The sequence below is a fragment of the Melospiza melodia genome, chromosome 4, assembly GCF_035770615.1.
Source record: "Melospiza melodia melodia isolate bMelMel2 chromosome 4, bMelMel2.pri, whole genome shotgun sequence".
Lineage (NCBI taxonomy): Eukaryota > Metazoa > Chordata > Aves > Passeriformes > Passerellidae > Melospiza > Melospiza melodia.
Genome location: NC_086197.1, coordinates 79456669 through 79481500, shown reverse-complemented (window position 1 = coordinate 79481500; position 24832 = coordinate 79456669). Strand labels below are relative to the sequence as shown.

Sequence of the window (24832 nt, the reverse complement as noted above, 5' to 3'; positions counted from 1 at the left end):
CTGCTAAATACACCATTCTGCTATTGGAGAAGATATGATGGACTACATTTACTTGGTATCTGCCCTTTGAACATTATAATACAGTTACCAGATTTGTAGACCATTCATAATAGCATGTTTTGTTGGGCTTTTCTGTAACAGTGTGACAGGTATTGTGCAGAACACCCATAGAAATGAACTGTCCTGTCACAAGTTACGTCCATACACGGCTGAATAAAAGCTGTCATTCCCCTATTTCCATACATTAAATGCTAAGGCTAATGAGCTTTTATTAGGAAAAATCCTGTTTCTACTGGACTGACAAAGAAAGCGTTAAACAATTTTGTCCATATGACTTTCAAGGAAAAAGAAGTCAGACAGGATCTACCATTAAGCATCTTTTTATTGTAGTCTTTAATGTACATGCAGAATTTTTAAAAAGGTGTAAGTTATATCTGTAAGCTTATAACAATAATGTAAATGTTTGGATCAGCAATGTATTTGGATTAGGGACTAAGAAATCTAAGTGAACAGACATCTTTCAGGATATGCAGTTTATATGGTAATCAAGAAGGTTTTCTTTGGAGTGATTTTCCTCATAAAAAGATAAAATATTTCTTGTTTACAATCTTGGTTGTCTTTAATACTGAAAAAAATCTATAATAGTACACTCTTCATTATGTACATAGAAAAACATCAAACTATATCCATACCAGTGTCTGTTTTAAATGCAAATAGTAGTTAATAGCTTTGTAAATTTTTGTGCACCCTTTCCCACCCCCATTTTCCCTCCCCCACCCCCACTTAAAAATGCAGCATTTCCTAAAGTTTTCAATGCTTTGGCAGAAAGAGAATGGAAGGCACTTCCATGTTAGGTAAAGCAATATGTGAAATATCAGCAGTAAATAAAAAAAAGCTGTAGGTGTACCAGACAGCTCCATGTTCACCCCAAGGGATGAAGTTTGCGCTCCTGCATGTCACGAACTGGTTTGCCAGAGATTCCAGCTGGAGCAGGCTCAGACCCCAGCTTGGTTTACAATAAAGCTGATTAGCCTCACAACTATTTTTACAAATGCTTCACACAAACCAATGAGGATGCAGAGAGCATCTCTGAACACAGTACTGTCATGAGGGCAAAAAGCTCTTGCAGGTCACAGCATCAGAACAGGTCGCAAAGGCCCCGCTGCTGAGGCCTTCCACTTTGCAATACGCTAGTTTCACACAACACCCTCTGTTTAAGACTTCCTGATGTGGCAGCTCAGCTAAAAATGAACAAAGCAACACACAAATGTGAAGATTCTAAAGCATCTCTTGTGATGGATAAATTTAGACTCAGCAAAGCATCCTGAAAACGATCTCTGTGCTAGTGGCAGGCTGACCTCTGCTGATAGGGAAGTTTTGAAAGCTGTAGAAAAGTTTCTGGCAGGGGCAGCTCCTCCCTGGCCTCCTGTGGCTTATTTGGCACTCCTTCATTTTCCTTTTAACTCAGGATTATCTCCGGCATACCTGCAGTGTGTATTTATATTAATACTTTGCAAAAATACCCCAGATGCCAATGAGATAAGCACCTAAATGCTTGCTAAGGGATGTGTCATAAGTCACAGTCAGGAAAACATTTCTGTAATGACCAGTTTTAGCTCTCAACTGCAGTTTGTTTCTACAATCCTAGCAAAGGTTGAGAAATGACTGGATGCAAACTTCCGAGACAGAATGAGACAGAAAGGCACCGACCAAAGCTTTTACATGTCAATGTCTCCAGCCTGACAAAATGTTAAATTTTCAGGACATATGCTAGTTCAGTAATATGTTTACTTAACTAATTTATCATACTGCACAATATCTGACCACGACTGTAAATAGCTGCAGTCAACTGACAATCCAATTGAAAAAGAACATTCTGCTAAAACCTGCCAGCTGGTCACGTTCATTCTGCTGTGATAGCTCTGCACTCTTTAGCCACAATAAAATGAATGGCTTTATAGTGTTGGAAAGCATTTTTGTCATTCTTCAGTATCACTGTGGATTTATCTCACAAGGAATGAAGGGTAAGATAAAAAGGCATCCAACAACACTTCAATCTCTGAATTGAACAGCCAGCAAAATAATATGCAGCTGGCATGGAAGAACAGCCCTTTAAGGTTAGTTTAAAATGCAGACCAAAGGGGGTGGGGGGGCAGAAGGCAAAAGAAAGGGAAAAAAAAAAAAAAAAAGGCAAGTAATCCAGTAAGAATGAACAGATGAACAGTAGAAAAAGAAACTGAGCAAGTGATTCTTTGTTTTGGGCCAGTCCACCACCAGTTGCTGTATGTTGCTTTGGGAAACACAAAACTGGCACCAAAACACTCCAAAAAACACAAAACCTTCACCCCCTTCCTAGGCTGATGGCTCTCCTTGAATTGTCCCTCAGATCTCTTTCCGTACTGTGGCTCGGATGCTGCTGAACACTCTGCCTATGGCCTCAAAGAGCGGGTCGCAGAACGTGTGGATGCAGATGGAATAGACACGGCTAATGCACTGGATCTCAATCAGGTAGCTCCTTATGCACGGCACCACCGCCCAGATGTGCAGGAAGGACAAAATGGCAAAGTAGATGCCCCAGATGAGAGCCATAGGAATACCAAAGATTGCTGACAGTAAACGGTAAAACCAGTATTTCGTTACAGTGAAGGTGGTAAAACTGGCCTTCCAAATCCCATCAAAGCTGTGTGTTCCCTCTGGCTCAGCAATCACATCTTCAAAATCAATCTGCAGCAAAGAACACAAAGTCAGGTCAGTCAGACATTCACATCAAGGGTGTGTTCCAGAAACACCTTTCCTGGAGAGCTGCAAGAATCACAAAGCACGTACTTCCTACACCCTCACGTGATTCAATCTATTATAACCCATGATTTAAGTCATGAATCTTCAGTAACCTTTACCCAGTGATTACCAGGGAGCCTCAATGATTAGCTCAAAATTAGACATCTAACTTCTAGATGGAGTTTTCCACAAAACAGAATATATCTTCCTCACTTCCCACAGCCCTAAGGTATGCAGTGCCCTTCTGGTCTGCTTAAGGTACAAAACAGGTGAATAAAATCATATTTCATTGTTTTGACTATTCATAAGTCATTCAGAAAGTCACCTAAGGAAGCAGTGCATTCCAACATGCATATTTTAGCACTCTCTGTTGAAATACTAAGTTGTTCAGGAAGCTTAATTGTCATAACATTTCTATAAGAATATTAACAGAATTGCAATGATGGTTCAGCTCCATGTCACACAGACATGTTTGATATAACCCACAATACAGGATATTTAATTTAATCAGCACAACCAATTGTATAGGCACTGCTAACAACAGGAAAGAGAACATCACAACACTATTCCTCTGCAAGGAAATAGATGGCTGTTTAAGTCAGATGAAAGAAAAAAAATTTGCATTCCTGGGACTGGATCCCGAAGTGAGATTATAATGCTGCCAAAAGTGAAGATTTACAGGAGCAAGGTAAGTATGACAGGGGCCAGCAGCCTCAGAAACTCAGGCAATTGTACCTTAGCATGCTGGAAGAAGGTGACTATACATATACTCTGTGTAAATACTGCTTATACTGTAAGAAAAGGCTCACAATCACTTCTTTTAGTCTAAAATATATGTAACAATTGAAAAGCATTTGTTCTTCTCTCCTGCTGAAAGTTTTATCACCCCCAGAAATAAGTTACTAGTAAAGGGACAAATATTATAATACCACTGGACTTTCCAGCTTCTTAGAGAAAAAATATAATTACAAGCAGAAGTGTACAGTCTAGGTGCAACCTATGTGAATGGCTGGTAAGTCCTTGAGAGGAAATTTCTGAATTATCTGTGATATCCAACACCTTGAATGCCTAACACCAGGGTGGCTTAATTGAACGTATTCACATTACTCTCTCTGCTAGTGCTCCTCTCTAGACATCCTGTCATTCAAATTACAAACCTCCTCTTTTTCTGCTACTCTGAACTATGTTCTAGTGATCTGAAAGTCATTCTTTGGGATGGATATTCATTATCATCACACCTAAAGGTAGCACTGAGAAACTAGATCTCCACAGAAACCTATGTCGGACTCTGCATTGGCAGAGTAGATTTTCTTTTTAGCATACATAAGCAAGCAGACATACAATCTGCTTCTGCAGCTATTCAAAAGCAAACTTTTCATTGTAGACACATCTCATGTTAGCTCGCTTTCAAAGTGAATGGGCGTTCTTGGCTTTTTATCAAAATTTTCCTTGAAATCAGATAATAAAAATATCCACATGATGGCAAAACCCAGAATGACAATAGTAAAAAAAAGCTGCTTCTCAAAAAATATTACTACATAAGGACTACATGCTTCAGTATAGCTCTCTTATTCTAAAACTTTAGTCAACTTATTGCATGCTTGCCATCAGCTGATGCTGTAATCCTTGGTAAAGGTAACACAGCCATCATAGAGGTTCAAAGCATTGAGGGCTAGTCAATGTTGTATCTAAAGTCTTTCCATTAATTTCAGTTGTAGTGGAAATACCATCTTGTATTATTTCAACTGGCTGATAAGGGAAATATTAGATCTCATAAGGAAAAAAAGTTTGCATTGAGTTCCATGAGCCTTTTCATGGTTGCATCTTTATTTTAGCCAAGTGAGACCTATTTTTATCAGAAATGCAATTTTTTTGGCAAGCAAAATGAAGCCATAGTTGAATGTGAATTTTATAAATTTTAAAAAATATATAGTAAAATTAGCCTGTAATTTGATTACTTTCAAAGTAAACCCTTGTAATGAAATGGAAAATGGAAGCCAATAAACTCACTGGTTTGCAAATCAAACAGTAAACTTTCTGTAATTGTGATTCTCAGTAACAAATATTTTTAGCCTGTTGTGTTCAAAAAAATGTCCTTGGAGAGCTGGGGAGCTGACAGAAGAATCATGGCATATAACATTTCCAGATGGACAGCCCTGTACTCCTCCAGGAGATGATGCTAATATTAGAACATTTATGATATATCTTTGGTCAGGATTTCCCAGCTCAAGTCATACACTGCTGTCCTAAAACACTCAGGAATGAATCTGTCTGTGAGATAACAGTGATGTATTCACGACACCTTAATTACCAAGAGGTTAGCTTGGAGCAATTTCAACAGCTCTCAGAATGCTTCTAACAGTGCAGAGAAGTAAAAGAGATGGCCCTGTAGGAATGCTAGCTGATGTCACACTACCATGTCTGCCCATTTCATTATTCCTCAAATTCCATTTCACATTACTCCAATTTGAATAAGGGAACTTGTTTGAAAAGAAAAATGGCCTGGCAACTTAAACTCTTAGCTGAATACAGTGTTAAAATGAACCTGTTATCTGCCCAAAAGCTGTAAGAACATTATAATACATAAGAACATTATGTACATGCCAAGAAAGAACGCCTGGCACATGAACCTCTGCGGTGCTGTCCAAAAACAGACTTACCTGCAGCAATGTCTAAATAAAGAGAGGCAGAGTTGAGGTAATCTGGGCTCTTCTACTCATGTGCTAACAGAACACTGCCTGGGAAACACTATTTATTTCACTCTTCAAGCAGTACAGATAAGTCCTTATGCTGCAGGAACTGAGATATCACTCAGCTTCTTCCTGCACTAAACCACTCCCATGATGGATCCTGATTTTAACTTGTTCTCCACAGGCTGCAGGAGTAACAGGTGACTGGATGCATTTTGCCTTGCTATAGATTACACTTACATCACTCAGATTACTCAGTCCCTCCTCAGTCCCTCCTACGACTCTCCTCTGGATTATAGTTCAGTAGCACTCACTGACGGTGAGTGTCATCAGACTGATAAAAAGTGTCCAACTGAAGTAAGTAAAGTAAAAATAGGACTGACAAGAGAAAGAGAAGTGCCTAGAAATATGATCCTACAGAAGAAAGATGCTGTCATTTCTGGTAACGAATCTAACTGTCTTGCAAGTATAAGACAACATTTTTAGGGTATTGTTCTCAAGGTCACTTTTGTCAAGCACCATGTACATGTAGATCTGTGAGCTCTCATTTTATCTACATAAAGGTTTTCTTAGGTTGTGCACATGTCTTTTTTTGTAGATTTCATGTTCCTTGTGTAGTTTGTTCCTCCAGAGCTGTCAGGATGTGCTGTGAAATCACAGAGGCAGTTGCCAAGCCAGTGAAAATACATGCACGAGAGAAGTACAGGAAATTAGGTTTGACCCTCTAAAGGATGCTAATAACTTGCTCTAGCCTTCTGTTTCAGACCAAACTATTAAACACTATCAACTCCTGCTCCATGCCTACAATGCACTTCCTGACTTCAGCAATTCTTTGTTTCCTACTATTCAGTTTGGTAAAGCCAGTTTTTACATTGCTTGAAGCTTTTGTCTGATTCTGCTATGAGAATCATAGAGCAGCTTCTTTTGCTCTGCACTTGTTTATTAAACCCCTATCAGGAAACTGGGGAACCTGCTTTGATTCTAAAATAGATTTATTTACAAGAAAGGGAAATGGTATGGGATTTATTTACAAGATTTATTTACAAGACAGGCAAAATGTCTATTTAAAGATCAGAACTATTAATCAAAAAAGCTTAACAGTGTAAAGTTTTCATCTGACTCAATAACATATGCTACATGCATGAAATCAGTTGACCTGCTGACCTTGTCACTTCAAGTCCCCATGTATCAGAAGCTGGCCAACTGGAAAGGTATATTAAATGCCAGGCTCAAATCACCTACTTACCAGCTGTGCTTTTCAGAAGTTTGTTCTTTGAGGTTTGTAATATTCATCACAGAGAAAAAATTACTGTGCTTGGTCGGTCAGAAAAAAAAATAAATTATTAAGACCACCAGCATTAGGCTTTGACCTACATTTCTGTGACTGTAACTATCATAATTCATATCTTTGTGTGTGGTAGCTGCACGCTGCCACTGTGCTCACAGCACACAGTTCACACAGCCAGGCACCACCCCTATTCTATTCCAGAGGAACCCAAACAAGTGCTGAGAATGCCTAAATTTTGGTGTGCTTTCACTATCTCTTAGAGTCAGTAAAAGGAAGCTTAGATCCTTACTGTATTGATTGATCACTAATATGTCCAGGCAGGCAGAACACTTAAATATGCACACAACATGAAAATGTGAACTGTCCCACTGATGTCAATATGCTTACACACTCTGCCTAAAGGGTTAAATGTACACAGGAAAGCATCATAAGCTACTATTCTTTACTATTTACTATTCTTTATGCCCAGGGTGTGGAAATTGTCCTTACTGCTTACACTGGGTTGATTTTAAACAGGTTTTCTCTGATTCCAAGACCCTAAATATGATATTGTTTCACTGTATTAAAAGATGTCCTTGCAAGGCATGAGGCAGAAATGGTCTTTTTCTTTTCTGTTGTAATAAATGCAATTTGTAAAATTCCCAAATGTATTTATTCAATGTTCTTTAAAGAAACATTTAACATACAAAAATGTATAAAATATCACAAAATAACAACCCTTTCTATGGCACGGGTCACATTTGGGAGGTGATGTTAAGGACAGATGCAACACTGTTCTTATGTTGGAGAAGGCTGATGTGTATTATTAAAAATAAGAAAATGTGTGAGCATATGAGATTATAATTCCCTTAGCACTTCCACATGCTATTTGGAACTTTAAATTCCCAGTTACAGTGCCTAGAGAAGAACTTGTTTTTCACAGCAGCTGAAAAAAAAACTTAAGCAATAAACTCACAAGCTTTCTGTTAAATCACTGATGCCAGTTAAGCATTTATTTATTTCCTTGATCCTTTGGAACACAACATTACCACATATGATGCTTGTCCTGACTGCTGCCACAGTTTAAGAGGAAAGGATGAAGAAGTTTATACTCTTTCTACTGAATCTGCAGGAAAGAGGACAGGGAGTTGTTGGGGCTTACAGGAGAAAGTTGATCCTCCCTTGCCTCCCAGACACCCAAAGATTCATACACCCTTTTAAGAGCACTGTGTTATCTCCATCTGGCAAACCTGTAGTTATGTAGGAAAGCTGGCACTTTGTTCCTGAACACACAGAGCTCCATGATTCCTAGATGGTCTACTTCCTCACTAATCAGGTCTCAACAGCCAACATTAGGTGATCTCAGGTGCTCACTAAAGCAAAAACTCATTCTCTTCCACACTATTTATACAAACCTTGAGCAAAAGGGTGACTACAAAATGGGCACATCTAGCACTGTTCTGTTCCCTCACAAGACAAGAAATCATCTTGAATCTTGGTATTGGTGGCAAGCATCTAACAGGGCAACCCCAAGAGTCCCTCCAGGCTGGGCTGCAGCATGATTAGGCTTTGCCTGTCAACCTCAAAGTCTGTCTTCAGAGCACACTGTTCTTCTGGGGACTGGCCAGATCACAAGGCACAACAGTTGTTTCTTTGCAAAAAAAATAAAAAAAAGATGCCATGACTGCAGATGGCTAGGATCAGAGCTGTTGTGTAAGGCTTGTTGAGTGCAGAAAACTTACAAACAAGTATTTCCAAAGTGAACGAGAGCCTAAACAAGCAAACAGAACTGTTGCACCCCAGTTACTTGCACAAACTGACCAAAGAATTTGCTCTACCTTTCCTGTCTCCCTGTGCCTGCTTCCCACAGTATGGCAAGAAAAGTGTTCTGCTGGCAGATCTCTTAATGGAAACAGTGAATCTTTCCTGAGCGCTACAGAGTATGCCAGAAAAGCAAACAATGCTTTAACAAACAAGGATATCCATGTTGGAAAGTGGAATTGAAGGACTGCACTCTTCTAGCCAGAGAAGAAAACCAGCCTGGTCAGGAGTGACTCCTACTGCATGCATAACAAATACTCAAATGCATTCTGAAAATGTGTAAAGGATGCCATGACTTAGAAAAGGGGGGGACTGCAGGTCACCATTTCACAAACTGAAAATCACAGAAAAAAGAAAAAAAATATTCTTCTGCTTCTATTTACTGAGAGAACAATGTCCTGCTCCCTGCCTGTACTGATTACATACCACAAAAGCCCTGCTGATGGTCTTTGTTCCATCAGATGGGCAGGCTCACCAAAACCTGTGGAAGTGCTCGTAAGGAAAACACAAATTATGCCAATGGGTGAGCACTGCAGCAACCAGCTGCTCCCCAGAGATCTCCTGAAGCACTTGCCTGTCCCGTTCCAACACAGGCTGCCAGAAGGAAAGACAAGCAGTTTCAAGAAAAGACCTGCACTCTAACACTGCAAAACTTCCTGTGCAGGTGGGGATACCATGTCAGCTAGTTCCTTGACAAATGTCTTGATGTTGTTGGAGTAAGCAGTCAGAAAATAAAATTACTGTTTTCCTCCCTGGAAACTGGGCTGCTGGGAGGTTATTGCAGCCTTCCCAAAGAGAAACCTCTAAGAAGCTTTCTTTGTTTTTATTACTTGGTTCATGTCCCACAGTTCTTTGTTTGATACAGCTATTTTAGCAAAGAATCCTAATACATTTATGCATATCCATGTATGTCTGTCCATCTGTATGTTTAAAGAGATATATTTATGAACACCAGTGTGAAGTTTTGACTACACTAAACATACAAGAAATTTTTTCTTTTATTTCACTGGTGCCTGGAGTTAAACTGAATCCAAAAGCCTTAATAAAAGACATTGTGTAAACTGATTTTATATTTTAAATTTTATTTAATAAATATGACAGATTTCTGTTTTATTATGCTTATATACTATTAAGGTAATAAACTACTATTAAGCATAAGTTTTTAGAACTTGGTCTAACTTTATCATTCCTAAATTTAGGCACTAATATGAAGTAGAAATGCAGTGACCTCAGACTCTTCAGTAGTGCATGGAGAGACAGTGACCCTTGGAGGTTGTTTTAGACCTGGAAAACACTTTTTTTCTCTTTATAGTTTGTAAAGGGAGTCTAAGGAGAGGAGACTCTTGATAACATATGCTATAATAAACACACACCTGTTAGCTGCTGCCATTCTTTTTTGCAAATCTGTATAACTTGTTTTCACCTTTTCCCCTCATTTCTACCTGAACCATGCTTATTGCTGACAGTGAGTGTGCAGTGATGCCCAGCTGCCTCTCTTTTATTTTAAAAATAAACTTGACCCTGCATTTGTACTGTTAGAATGTGGTCTTTCTTATGGAAGAGCTCAAGTTACTGATCCTTAAATATAAGGTATTTCTTTAGTATTTCATAAAAATCAAGATCTTTTTGCTCCTGTCATAAACTGCATGAGAACAGCAATGGGAACGAGTGCAAGCTGCGTGGTGAGGCTGACACACTGGAGGAAAGGGATGCCTTGACAGGCCTGACAGCAAGGCACCTCTGAGCCTCATGAAGTTCAACAAGGCCAAGTGAAAGGTCCTACACTTGCATCAGGGCAGTCCCAAGCACAAATACAGGCTGGGTGGTACCTAGATTGAGAGCAGCCTGCAGAGAAGGACTGGGAGATGCTGGCTGATGAGCAGCTCAATATGATCTGGCCTGCAGCCCAGAAAGCTGACAGCACCCTGGGCTGCACCAAAAGGAACAGGTTGAGGAAAGTGATTCTCCCACTCTGCTCTCATGAGACCCCACCTGGAGTAGTGTCCAGCTCTGGGGCCTCCAAGATGAGAACATGGGCCTGTTGGAGCAAGTCCAGAGGAGAGCCAAAAAGATGAGTAGAGGGCTGGAGCACACCCTCTGTGAAGACAGGCTGAGAGACTTGTGGTTGTTCATCTGGAGAAGAGAAGGCTCTTGGAATAGTAAATAAAGTGGACTATAGAGGGACTTTTTACAAGGACAAGGAGGAATGGCTTTTAACTGAAACAGAGTAGGTTTTAGATTCAATATTAGGAAGCAATTCCTAGGAGAGGCACTGGAATGGGTTTCCCAGAGAAGCTGTGGATGCCCCATCCCTGGAAGTGTTCAAGGCCAGGATGAGAAGGCTTTGAGCAACCTGATCTAGTGAGTGGCATCCCAGCCCATGGCAGAGGCTGGAGCTGGATGATCTTTAAAGTCCCTTCCAACCCAAACCTTTCTATGATACGTGAACTTGGACTTCATAAAACAGTTGATGATTTTATGGCTGAGCTCTACAGAGGGATCTATAGATCCCTGATCTTGAGAAAAACTGATTATTTTTTGTAGCATCTGTTTGAATTCCAATAAGGTATTTCAAAGCTGAAAGAGGAAATGTTGCAATCCATCTATGAGACTCCCTTAGGCTTTTTTGGAACTCAGAATATAAATTCAGCACAGCAGGAGTGCAGACAGAGCATGTGATGCCTTCACCTTCAGCTGTGAGAATGTCTTCTCACTTCTTATCTATGAAGTTGAATTTATCAGTTCCTATTTTTTTTAACTAGGAACAAACTCCACCCTTGTACAGCCCCACTAACATCTACAGCACAGCTCCTACATCTTGAATATAATCATATTTTATCAATGCATGAGCTCATTAAAATGGGACATTGGCACTGAAATTATTTTTCTTTTGATTGCTAATCTGGTAACAATTTCTGACAAGAATGATATTCCATAAAGTTCAATTTTTTTAAAACTTTTTCAATTGTTTTGAATTTTTTAAAAAATTTTAATTTTTTTTCAAATCAAAAATATTTTCTTAAGAAGTCTGTCATGAAAATATAAAGAGACTAATGGTGCAAAACCTGCCTCCACAATAAATCAAATTAAATTAAATGGCATAATTTCTCTTTCACATTCAAAATAAGCAACCCTTTTAGAGTCCAAGATGAGTTTTATAGCTGTCATTTGTCAAGAAAATAAATATGGTAGTTCTGGATCAAAAACCTCAAAAAATCAGTTACTGATATAGACTTCATGCTGGTGTCTACGCGGAGGGTATTTGAGAGCTGTGGGAAATACAAACTTATCTTAGATTAGAACTATTTCTGTCTTCAGTTTTCCAGAGATCACAAGTGTTTCAGAATCCCCCAAGTTCAGTTGTATTTTCTTCTTTCTGTTGCCTTAAACACAACCAAGATAAAATTTCCTCACTGGGGACCTCATTGGTAAACGATTCTACTGTACGCAATTATCCCTTTTTCCCCTGGAGAGTTTTGCATTTCAATATTCTTTGTTTGTTTGTTTTAGATATCCATGCAAGAAGACAGTGTTTCTATCCACATAGTGGGCTAAAAATTCGACAATCAATTCAAATTGTTCTTAATATTTTCTAACATATGATTGTTGAAGTTATCAGAATTGAAAAGTATTTGCCTCTTTTGAATCTGAGATAGTGTCCAATAAATTCTAACAAAAGAAACAGCCATGCTGAATCATTTGCTCTGTCCCCATGGCCATCAAATTTTTCTGTGGAGTTATGAGTCATGTTCATCATGCCAAGCAAGAAGGCTGTGCATAAGGCTTTAATAATACCATGAGTTTAAATGCGAACACAGTTTTTAGAGAAAGAAGCTTTCATTAGAACAGATGCCATTATTAGCTGTTCTCTTATGGACATTCAGAAATTCCATGCCTGAGAACTCCTAATTAACGTGCAAGTAAACAATTTTTCAGAACTCTTAAAACCTCGCTCAGACCTTGTATAAACTGGCATTCATAACGACTCAAGGCTTTAATCTCATACTCCTAGACTAGCCTTGGAAGAAATGTTTGAAACAGAACTGAATCACATGGTCAGCCAAAGTCAAACATTTAACTCTGCTTGCATTTTAAATCTAAACCTCATAGCTTGTTAATAGGACACAGCATTACAGAACCATTTCATTTAATTAATTGTTTTGCACAAGTAAGGTGCCATGTCTAAACCACAAGTATCAGCAGTTGAGACAAGCATGCCCTCTGAGAGCACTGCTTCTCCTGTCCTGTGGTTAAACACAGTGAATCTGCCTCCAGAGGCATCACACTTTGGTCACTGTCAACAGCAAGAGCCCAGGTGACAAGCTTGGATTGGAACACATACACATAGATTTGTGATCTATGTATTATATGGATGTTTTTAAACTTAAACATTTATCTATGATCTCATGACTTTTAACAATGTCTAAAAACAAAGCAAAAGGGTCTGCATTATATTTCACTTAAATACTTATTTCAGAAATAGCACCTGATTGAGCTCTGTTTTTCTCTCATTTTACTGTGTTAAAGAGCAGAACTGGGTTCCTCTCAGGTTGACACTTGTTGTCACATCTGAGTGACAGCCCACCTTAGGTCTCCCATTCAAACAGAGCATGGGGTGACACCTGCTTTCCTTCCAGGAGGTTCTCAGGTGTGGGAATGGGAAGTGCTCTGACCAGGCATCTCTCTGTGCATCTTACACTGTGCTCAGTACAACAGGGAGGGGCCTTAATCATGAAAAATTACATAAAATGTAAACTGCTTTTGAAAAACCTCTCTTTTTATTATGAGGCAGAAATTGTAAATAGCTGTCAAAGCGTGCCTGAGTAATACTTTCCTCCCTAATGAGTACATAAGGGTATTACAGTATTTGTCAACGTTTGACTAAAAATTCCAGACTTTTCCTTGCAGTAAGTTGAATTGCTCTCAACTGCATTAGTTTTAAGTGGAAGGCAGGAATACGTAATCTTTTGAGACTTGGTACAAAAGCTCTTCATCCTCACATCTCTAGGCAAGTACTAAATTTTTTTTTTTTCCAGAGCAAAAAGGACTCCTATACAACCAACAGCAGATAGACACCACATGTTTACAATAAAAAAATAATTATGTTCTAGATGGTAGACCAGCCACAGTTCTTTCTTCCTGGCACATCACTGTAGGAAAAAATGGTAATCTGGCTGCAGATGTGACTGCACATTTGGTCCTCACTAGTAAAGTGAGGATTAGACTTTGTAGAGTTGGCTGCAAGGTCTGTGCTTATTCTCAGCAAGGAGCAAGGAAGTTAGTGAGAAGAGTAACCTGTAGGAGAGCTGGCTCCCGCCTCTGCATTTTCCAAAGTCAATAAACTCTGTGCAGACTTGACCACAGATATGTTGAGAAAGTTTGAACTCTAAAACTCGAAGGCTGCAATTTAGCCGTACTCGAAAAACACAAATAATGTGTTGGGAAACAAGAAGAGCAAAGCCTGAACTTCAGGCACCTTCATGTGAGTCCTGGATAACTGGGGAATGAATGAGAGAAAAAATCAATAAGCTTTCCACCCTGTTTGTTGTGTCTCATCACAAAGAAAACCTGTGGGACACAAGTCCAAGAGCAGAACTGTCTGGTGAAGGACACATGAAACAGATAAAACTATGGCAAACCACCTGTATGATCACCAGCATGACTCCTGGAGAGCTCCCACAGGCACACAGGCTGCTTCTCCCTTCCTAGATTCCCTCCTCGCCCCCTGCCTCACTAGCCACCTTCACAAGCCAGTGCCTGAACAAGGGAACCACTAGTGCACATTCTCCCTCTGTCTAGGTGATGTATGAGCACAGTTGTGTGAGGAAGAAAATCTCTTCTTTCTCGTCTCCACTGTAAAAATGGGGAAAAAGGGGAAGTTCTGGTGATTTTTACTAGTTTGTGCTTCTCCCTGTTCAGAGCTGTTACTTTCACTGTCTGCACACCTCAGGTTCCATAAGGCCTTGTTCACATCCCTCTCTGAACATAAATCCAGTCATTTGCTCCATTTTTCTGGAAACCTCCCAGCACTAAGCTCCCACTTCACAGGTCATTCAAAGACAAACCATAAGCAAAGTCACCAACAGCTTTGATGCAAAGCTGCTCCATGTGTCTAGTTTTCATAAAAGGATTTTGACTGGGTTTCTGCTCCTTGCCTGGATCCCAACCCTAAAGCTGCCTGCACCACACATCTGCTGCAGGGGAAGCTGGGCAGATGCTCTGCTGCAAATCAAGGGAAGGTGTCTCCTGCTTCTCACAAGAGAAGGTTATTTTTAAAATGTGCTATGGGAAGTATTTGAATACAGACAACACTGAGGCCTTTTAGAGAGCTGCTTACAGAGCAGATTCCTCATCCTCTGTCTAATCATTTCTATTTCATGGCTGACTGATTAGTCCCCAGTTTCCATGCTGTTGTGCCTCATAGTCAAGGGGCAAGAAATGCATAAAATAGTGGGTATAAAGCAGAAAGTTTTGAATCTATAAAAATGCAACGGCTTTAAACAAAATTGAGCTCAGCCTAAGCCATACTTCTGGCATTACACAACTCCTACACTTTTTTTTTCCTCCGGCTTTCAGTACTTAAGACTGGGGTCTCTGTCAGTCAGTTTAACATTCTGCCTGGAAGCTTTACTGCCCAAGTAAGAATGGCAGATGCATGTCAGAAGGGGACTACAGACTGATGGCTAAGGCAGGGACTGAATCTGTGTATTTTCACCCCAATCCAAGCTTGTCCCCTAGGCACTGGGTGTGAATTTTATTGCTATGTCTAATAGACTGAATAGACCCTGTGGTCCATATAAATGCAAATTGTGGCAAAAATCCTCTCTCTACTCTGCAGGTTGATCTATCTATGAAATACTTAAAATAAAAGTTATTCTTATTTATCCTTGTAACAAAACAGAAAGTGTTGGTTTACAATGCCATTTTGTACACATATTGCTGTTTTTATGATGTAAAATGCATCCTGTCTGGTTAACATCAAATGCATTTTGGTATATTCCTATGTCTTAATGTGACTATCTCCACCACCAGGAGCTCACTTGCTGACATAGAGGCAGTACTGGTATTCTGGCTGTTTGCAGGTTTTTGGTGCATGTGTTGAACCACGATTACTTCAAAAGGACAAACTGAAAGGCTTGTTTTTTCCATTCCTATACTTATTATTCCCCAAGTTTATTTTAGAAGATGGAATGTAACAAACTTCCTTAATCCTTGTCTCTGTGGGAGGCAGAGAGGGCAGGATAGGCTTTGTAGGTTTCATCTTCTTTTAAGCCCACTATGTTTTTTTTCTGTCAGTGGTCTCTTTTCCCATCAGGGTCTTTCTTTCATTAGGTTAGGTTGTGGACACCAGAATTCTGACTTGCTTGGGAGCAATGACTCATCCTCAGAAGGTCTGGTTGCTTTGGGGACTTCTCCTGTTGACATACGCAATAAACTGTGATGCAGGGCTATTCATGAGCTCTGGCATTCCCTGTCTACTCAGCTGCTCCTCCTCTTTAAAATAATCCATTTTAAAGGCAGTTTTGTACCATTAGGTACACAGATTATTTTTTCTAGACAAATAATAATTTTATGCCTTTTCATTTTTATATGGCTCCTTAAATATACAGGCTGCTGTGATAATTCTTAGCATCGATCCAGCAATATGACCATGGCTTGTCATATTCAGGACCTTCAAATTGTGTTGAAGTCTGGAATTTGAATCAAGACCTTGTTAAATTGTCTGCACATAGCATGAATCATTTTATAGATACACATTCAGGATCCAGAGCTCACCTCTTGATTCTCTGGAAACAATAGTGTATTTTTCTTTTTTGATAACGGTCTTCATTACAACAAACATGGTGAATGGCACACACTCTGACACTGCTGGCCATTAAGCAAGGCACTTAGTGGCTTAGTCACCCACTAGGACTGGGCAGCTCCCATTTTCCCTAGGGTCTGACAAACCCAGATGACAGCACCCTCAATTTTCACTTTGCAGTGGTGTATTCCCCTCTCCATCTTTCCACGCTGCAGAGCTTGTTAGGCCTTGGCTCTGGAAACACCACCCGAGCTCAGCTCTTTTCAAGCTTACCAGAAACACTGTCTGCTCCCAGGAATTACTAAAAATCTGCTGTTTTCCTTATAACCACCCTTGGAAAATATCCCTCCAGCCTGAATGGCACAACATTCCTGCTCTCACACCTTCGGAGAAAGTGCTGACCCAAAGTGTGGCCAAGATAAAACATTGTTATGACTAAAGCCCGCTCTCTTGCAAGCCTATAAACAGCAGCCCAAAAAGGGCCCTTTGAGCTCTCCTGGACTACAGCAAGCTTTTATCAGCAACCACCCTCTGAAGGAGATGCCTCTCAGAGCTTCATGCACGGAGGATCACTGAAACAAGCTGTATCCTGGGCCAAAATGCAGATTCCTTAAGGCCCAATCCTTTGCTGATTAGGAAGTGCAAAATCATCCAAAGTGCATATTTCATTGATCTCTGGGGAGAATTCTTCACAGGCACCTTGCTTGCACTGACTCTTCCTCTCTGTGTGCATGCCCCTGCGCATATGCTACAGCAAATGTGAGAGAAATACTGCTTTCTTACATGTCTAAGTACCTTGGGTGTCTAAGTAAATCAAGCTAGCGAGTAACGTTAGGTTATAGTTATAAACTTACTTAAATGCTAAATTGTTAAACATAAGTTATAAGCTAAGTGTTGCTAAGTGTTGTTCTGTTGAGTTGCTAACTTCAAAGTTATAAATTAGGTTAAATACTCTTCAGTGTTATTCTCAGTAAATTGCTAATGTTAAGTAATAAATTAAATTTAAGCTATAAGTTAGGTATAAGTGTTCTTCCTATGTTAAATTGTTAGGTTTAAGGTATAAGTTAAGTACTGTTAAGTTGGAGTGCTGTTAAACTTTCAGGCCCTGCTCCTTTTTATTGTTGCCCGCACTGTCTTTTGTCACACACGCACACCTAAGCACATACACACACCCCTAGACAGTTCTCAGTTCATTTCTGTTTTGATTGCCTGAATTTTGTTTGGTTTTGTTGTTGTTTGTTTTCCCTTGTTGTGCCTTGGCTGTCCTGTAAGTAGTAGAGTGAATCTTGCCAATAAACTCGTCATGCTTTGCCACTTAATATTAAATCTGACTTTTGCTCATACCCTTGCCGATGACTTTTTAAGTGATCTCAAACACTCACGTTCGTAACACATGTGGATTGTACAAATTTGTCCGTATAAATTCTTTTTCTACAAGAAAACATATTTCTGTGATATTTTTGACCAAAGTGACTTCAAGCAAAAATCTCCATCGACCCTGACCTGTCAAAACAGTCAAACTGATTTATAAACCAAAACAAAAAAATCTAGGCAAGGGCACAGTTAGATTTTGCTTAGCTTATCATCTTTTGAAGGAAGGAAAAGCACCAAAGAGAACAAAACAGAACAAGGACACAAATCCAACCGCCACCAGAATCTCTGATTTTGCACCCGCCAGGCTTAGGGAGGGCGATTTGGTTTGTGACATCTCCCCGCCCTGCCTCTGTGCGTGCCTCGGGGAAGGAAAATCTTTCCGACGGTGTTACACAAGGTCACGCACTCATCCCCCCGCTCCCGGCCCCGTCCCGGCTGCAGAGCGGGCAGCGGCACACGGCGCGGCGGGACCCCCGCCCGGAGCGCCCCGGGACAGCGCGGCCGGCCCGACACGGGGCCGGGCCCCCGGGACAGCCCGACACGGGGCCGGCCCCCCGGGACAGCCCGACACGGGGCCAGCCCCCCGGGACAGCGCAGCCAGCCCGACACGGGGCCGGGCCCCCGGGACAGCCCGACACGGGGCCGGCCCCCCGGGACAGCGCAGCCAGCCCGACACGGGGCCAGCCCCGCTCCGCGTCCCAGCCAGGAGCTCCGCGGGGCTGCCCTGGCCGCTGCCCGCCTCTCTCCTGCCCACTCCGCCTTTTCTTAAAAAAAAAAAACACCAAAAACCTGATCAGCCCCCGTCCTGTTCCCTCCTGCAGCAGGTGGAGGGATGTGGTTTGCGGGCATCAGCCGTCCTGACAGCGCCCGCGTATCCTGCCTCGGCACGACTCGGTATCGCCCCCCGCGACGCCCCGCCTCGGCCCCTCACCTTAACCACGTCGTCGTTGAGGTGCTTGGGGTCTCGGTTGACCAGGTCGATCTCTTTGGTGTGCACGTCGTGCACCGCCTTTTCGCTCAGCTCATCTGCCATCATCTTGTTGTTGGGCTTGTAGATGTTGCCCTGCTCCCGGACGGGCGCCGTGTACAGAAAGCCCTGCGGGGAGCAGAGGGAGCGCGGGCGGGCGGGGAGAGCCCAGTGAGGCGGGGAGGGCAGGGCAGGGCAGGGCCGCGCAGGAGGGCGGGCTGGGGCAGGGGCTGGGGAGGCGGCCCCGGTCCCGCGGGCAGCGGGATGCAGGCTGCGGGCCGGCCTCGCCCGGCTATTTAACCGCGGCCGCGGGGCGCGCACCACACCACACCCCCGCCGTGCCAGGCGCCGGCTCCCGCTCCCGCCGCCAGGCGGCCCCGGCCCCGCAGCGCTGCCCCAGGGCGGAGCGAGCGGCCCCACTCGCGGGTGTGGCCCCGCGGGCAGGGCACGGAGCGCCCGGGGCTCCCCGCGCAGCGCCCTCCCCACACGGCCCTCGCCGCGCTGCCCGCGCCCTACCGCCCCCGCTGCGCGGAGCTGAACACGGAGCCCGCACCGCCCTGTCCTCACTGTACCTGCCCCCTCCCTATACCGCCCTTCATGCAGGGCCGTCACCGTACCCTCTCCATTCCGGTGCTCTGGCCGTGGAGCTCTCCATACACCGCTCTTGCCGCACGGCAGCCAGCAGCTCCCCTCCCCGTGCCCCGCCGGGGACGAGCGCCCCGGCTCCCCCTGGCCGCTGTCCCTGCCCGCAGGTGCCCGGCCCTCCGCCCTCCTGCCGCCGAGCCGCCCCTCGCCCCGCTCCTCCGACGGCTCAGGGGGCTTGCAGGTAGCCGCTGCAGGGAGCCGGCGGCGGGGCAGCATCCCGGCCCCATGCCCCGGTGGTCCTACCTCCGAGTCTACGTATTTGGTGCCGGACATGCTGCCGCGGGCTGCTGACGGCTCTGCCGCGAGTTACTTTGCCCTGTGACTTGTAGGAGCGGAGGCAGGAAGATTCCGCTCGGCGGAGCGGCCGGCCGGGGGAGGTAGCTGCGAGGAGAGGGCTGGCCGCTGGCCAGGGCGGCTGCCTGCCTCCGGCTGGGGTGGATGACAGCGGCGGGACGGCCCCGCACATGGCAGGGCGGCCGGGGGTGGGAGGGGAAAACAGCCCTGCCCCGGCAACCTGGGAGCTGGCGGGCCCGGTCCCGGATGCTTGTGCCACGCCGGGCGGAGACACGGGCTCGACAGGGAGAGGGACAGGGTCCCGTCCGCGCCGTCCGCCCCGTCCCGGCTGCCCACGACCCCCGGGTCAGTGGATCCCCGCCGCTGCGTGCCGGGGTGATGACAGTGGCTGCGTGCGGCAGAGCCACCTGGGCAAGATGGGAGGGGGAAGGAAGCGGTGAGGAGATGGAAAACTTTAGTTGTGTTCAGCCTGCAGAGCGAGCGAGGCGTTTGCCGGGCTCCCCCCTCCCGGCATTGACAATAGTTTACACAGAAGCATCGCTGCTCCAGGAACAATTGTGGAAACTTGGAAATCCTTGGGATGAAGAAAAAGAGATTTTTCTCAACTGGTTCATCTCAAAACTATGCAAATATTTAACAGTTCTGCACTTTAACACTGCTCTATTTTTCCTGAGAGGAGACTGATCCATGCATGTCTGCCATGCATATTAACCGCTGGGATTAACTTTTAAAGGGGAATGGTGCAACACCATCTTGCCATGCTCTGTTCTCAAGGTTTTTTTGTAAGCTCGGGGACATATGTAGGAGTAAACAGTATAAGTATAAAAATTAATCACTATATTCAAGATGGCTCAGGTTAGGGTTGCAGCATCACTATACATTTAAAAAATGTATATTTCACTTTTTTGTGCGCATGTGTTTGCAGCCACCAGTTTTGTGTTAGGAAATCAGACTATGGTGAAAGATTTATAATGTTAACAGAAAAATTGTGACCTTAGTGTTATGCCTTTTAGCACAGAATTGCAGCAACAGAAGTAGAAAATTCCCAACTACAGTCTGTTTGACTTTGGCACTTCAGCAGAGAAAGGACCTCAAAGAAGTCCCTGGCTAGGATGGATGTAGGCACCACAGATGTAAATAACTGCACCTGTTGAAAATGCAGTCCACATGGACGTGTGTTGCTGATACAGTGGTTAGCAGTCAACTTTTTTACTATATACTGCTCGTAAACTTTAGAACAAATGGATGGAAGATTTCCAAGTTAGTTCTAATTTTTAAAAGTAACATTTTTATTGATGCAATTATTCACTTAAGCCATTATTAGAATATTTTTGCCTGTCCAAGCTTTTGAGTGTGAATATGGAGCCAAATGAGTGTATTGAAGGACATAGACTCTGCAATTTTTCTGTCCATCTGAAAAATCTGCAAGACAGTTCTTTGTATTCACATCTAGGAAAATTTTTGAATTAGTCACTGTCCTCCACATGAATCAGAACATTTTGATCCATCATTCAATATGACTCTGTATCTCAAGAATTACTTAAAAAAAAGAAGAGAGATACTTGTCAATTGGAAATGCTGACTTGATCCTGGAATAGTTTTTCAGAACCACAGTCTCCTTTAAAAAATATTTCTGAATCACACAACACTACTGCAGTTAGAATAATATCATAAACTAGTGGAATTTAAAAGTTTTATGAGATGAATTCCAGAATAGGCTGCACGCAAAACGGAATGAACATTAGCAGTGCTTTCTTGAGCTGGAATATCAAGAAAACAGCCTAGTCAGAAAAAGGTATGGGTACTACCAAGCAGCAAGAGTGAGCAAGTTACATCTGCAGGGATGGAGCCATGGCCTGTTGCCTCTAGCAGTGCTGTATGAGAAATGCACACAAACTCAGCAGCCAGAGACCTGGCATGGATGCACACAGGAGTTCTGCAAGGATCTCCTGTTAAACTCAGAGGAAGAGTAATAGCTCAATGGGAAAGGGCCAGATAAAGGCCTGCAGAATCTTCTGAAAGTGCAAAGGCTCCATTCCCCTTCTCAATTACTATGAATGGATTGCCCAGGGGTGGCCAGAAATGACCAGAAATTGTAGACACTCAAGCTGGCCTTGGAAATGCCACCCAGTCTTCTCATGGAGCTTAGCTGTGTCTTTTGTAGTGCAGGTCAGTTGCTAAGTAGAACTACATGCCACCTTGGTTGGCCACCTCACTGTCTTTCCTCATCACACCAGCCTTAGGCATTTCATACCTAATTTTAAAAAGTTTTTATTGCTCCAAAATCTTGCCTTAACTGAAATTTCAAACCTCAGGATTACCTTAGTTAAAAACTTGCTCTAAAGCTGGAGCAAATAATGTTCATTTTATGATTTATTTTATCCATTTTGAGGGGAGGAAAAGTTTTGTTAGGGGTAGGATTCCCAGAAATCAGTGTGGGGGGCGGGGGGGGGGGGGGGAAGAATGGACAAATTCCCTCAAAAACTGTCAGAAAATGAGTCATGAAACTGAACTGAATGTGGATGACTGCTCACTGAGTGTCTTTGTCTGGTATCAAACACTCCTCCTTCCTCCACTCCTCACCCCCCTTTTCATTTTAAGCTTGTGTAGTTATTCCAGTTATGGTATTAGCAATACTCCTGATATATTCCAGTGTCAGCAAGATCAAAATCACCCTGGGAAACTGTTTTCTTTATGTGTCATTTCAACACCAACAAGGCTGTCAGGTAACAGGTAATTATTTAAAGACTTGTAGTCCTGGAGGGTTCACGGTGGTCATCCTGTCCCCACTCTCTGGAGGGTTTCTGTATTTTAAAATGTAAGTCATTGGATCAGAATTTTTCCATAGAAATAGGTTCTCCTTGCCCCAGTATACAGAACTGCAGGTTCATGTTTGGTATTTGGCCTGTCTGGGCCTTGAATCCAAGGATTAGTTATACCAGGAGAAATGGTATATGGACATTCTTTCCTTCTCACAACTCCTAGACAGGAGTGATTTCATTTTATGTGAAAGTGATGTTGCCATAAAACATAAAACATGTTGCCATTTCACAATAGCCTAAGGGCCAGAAAACTCAAAACAACACCTGAGAAACCTGAAATCAAATTTTGCCCGAGGTGTGCCACTGCATTTTGACTCCTAGGAAAGTGCATTTTGGGAAGTACCTCAGTCTGCTGATATGCAGTTGAGTATATTTTGAGAAGTCTAAGGCCCCCCTTCTTTTGGGGTTCTGGCTGGGCTTAGATGTGAGTAAGATGCCAAGTTGCTCAAATAAGGGCAGTTCTGGGCATGACAAAGGTAAAGCTGTAGGTATTGTGAGGGGTTATGGGAAAGGGAGGGGCCTTCTGAGTTCAGACATGTTCCTGGTGGGTGGCAGCTGGGCAGGGATTACAGTTTTGGATCAAAATGCATTACTTTTCCTCATCTCAATTCTGTAGTAGGTGTGTGTATCTTTTATTAGAGCTAGCCCCTGTAGGTCTTTATCAAGATAGCTTGTAACTGCCTTGACTGGAGAGGCAAAGACATTGGAAACTTTGATTCTGCAAGACCCTGTGCAAACCAAGTCCCTCTTTTGATACCCTTTGCAGTATCAGATACCTTGAAAACTGAGCTGAACCATGAACAGCAGTCTATGTCAATGCTGCTCTGTACCATTCTTCCAGTTATACTGCATTATTGAATGTTCATGTGTTTTATACAAAATATCAGACTATGAGAACTTGTCTCTTTACTGGGACTTAAATACCCACGCCTTAAGGCTTATGTAGAATGGGCTTTTTGTCACTCTGCTTCTCTAGCTAAGCATTGCTTGGTAAACCCTCAATGATAGTGTATCATTGTAATAGCTCTAATAGGGTAAAATAAAAGCAAAACCAGATACATGGGGTGAAAAGGCAGCTCTTATTGAGCTAAGACAGTTGAAAAAATAGACAAGCTAGAAAAAAAGTCAATCTCTATATTTTATTCCATCTGAGTGTCTTAAGTCAGGTCTGATTCAGTTCTATGTGAAGGAGTCCTTTCTCCCACTTGCACTTGGAAGGGAAAGCTGTACAACAGCTGAAACTGAACCTCTAACACAGGTGACACTCACCCCTGGCATCAAGTTGTAAGAGAAGGGTGAGAGAAGAACCTGCCTCACTACTTTTATGAAACTCTAGTTGCTTCCATCAGTCTTCTCAATTTCTGCAGCAAATACAAATTTTTAGGTAGCAAAGAAGCCAAGCCAAGCCCAGCCCAATATTTTACACTAATCAGTACAGACTCTTTTCTCTAGAGGATGATTCAAATGATTAGCTCCTCTGAATTGCCTCTCAGAAGATGTTTTCCTTTTGTTACAACAAGCTTAGGAAGATTAGTGTCACCAAGCTACAGTTAGCCTTTATTAATTAGCCGAATTTGTAAATCCCTGCATGAAGGAACCTCCAATTTTAATGCCTAACTGCTGGTTCAGTATCTCTGGAGGCCTTCAACTAAATTTCACGAGCATAGACAACACTGGTAAAGTGTCTGGTGTTTGACCTTGTTCCATTTGCATTTTTTTTTTTTTTTTTAAACCAAACAGATGTATTTTTCCATGTTTTTATTTTAAAGAGGTAATAGCAGCAATAGTTTCATCTCTGCAGGTGGGGGAATGATCACACCCTGTAAAAATAAAGGACTTACCATTCTTTGGCTTCCACTTTATACAAGTGTGTGGTCTGAGGTCCCAGAGCTGCAGGGATGTTCTGAACTTTTTAGTGAGTGCTCAAGTGAACTTTTTGGATAGGTGGGAACAGGCTTTTCATTTACTAATACAGCAAAGTTTCTGTTAAGAATTTGTTTCAATTTATATGGTGAACTGCTAGGGTGGTGAAAGATAAGATACAAATATAAAAGTTCCAGAATCAGATTAGGAGCATTTTAGGAAACAGCCCTCATAAGTAGGTAGGTTAAACTTCTCTGTAAATTAAAATTAAGAAGTCCATAAACACAAATCCAGGGTGAGTTCTGTATGTTAGTTGTGATCTTCAGGAAAAACAAGATGCTGAAAGATTTTGCAAATCAGAACTGAGTTTCCAGCTCATGGTTTAAGACCTAAGGTCTGTAGTAAAAAGAGAGGCTGGAATCGTAAAACCTCACACTTATTATTTGCAATAGCTCTACCATGATGGAAAATCTACTCTTGTTATGAGCAATAAAATTTTCCCTATTC

General features: G+C 42.5%; 1 protein-coding gene across 1 annotated transcript; it reads right to left on the bottom strand.

Moving 5' to 3' along the window:
* Positions 1 to 364: 364 nt before the first annotated feature.
* Positions 365 to 19747, bottom strand: CAV1 (caveolin 1). The gene is made up of 3 exons (XM_063155309.1): positions 19590 to 19747; positions 18666 to 18830; positions 365 to 2724 (listed from the first exon to the last, which is right to left on the bottom strand). Exons 1-3 carry the CDS (start codon positions 19617 to 19619, stop codon positions 2383 to 2385), a joined length of 537 nt encoding a protein of 178 aa, XP_063011379.1. The 5' UTR covers positions 19620 to 19747; the 3' UTR covers positions 365 to 2382.
* Positions 19748 to 24832: the final 5085 nt, after the last annotated feature.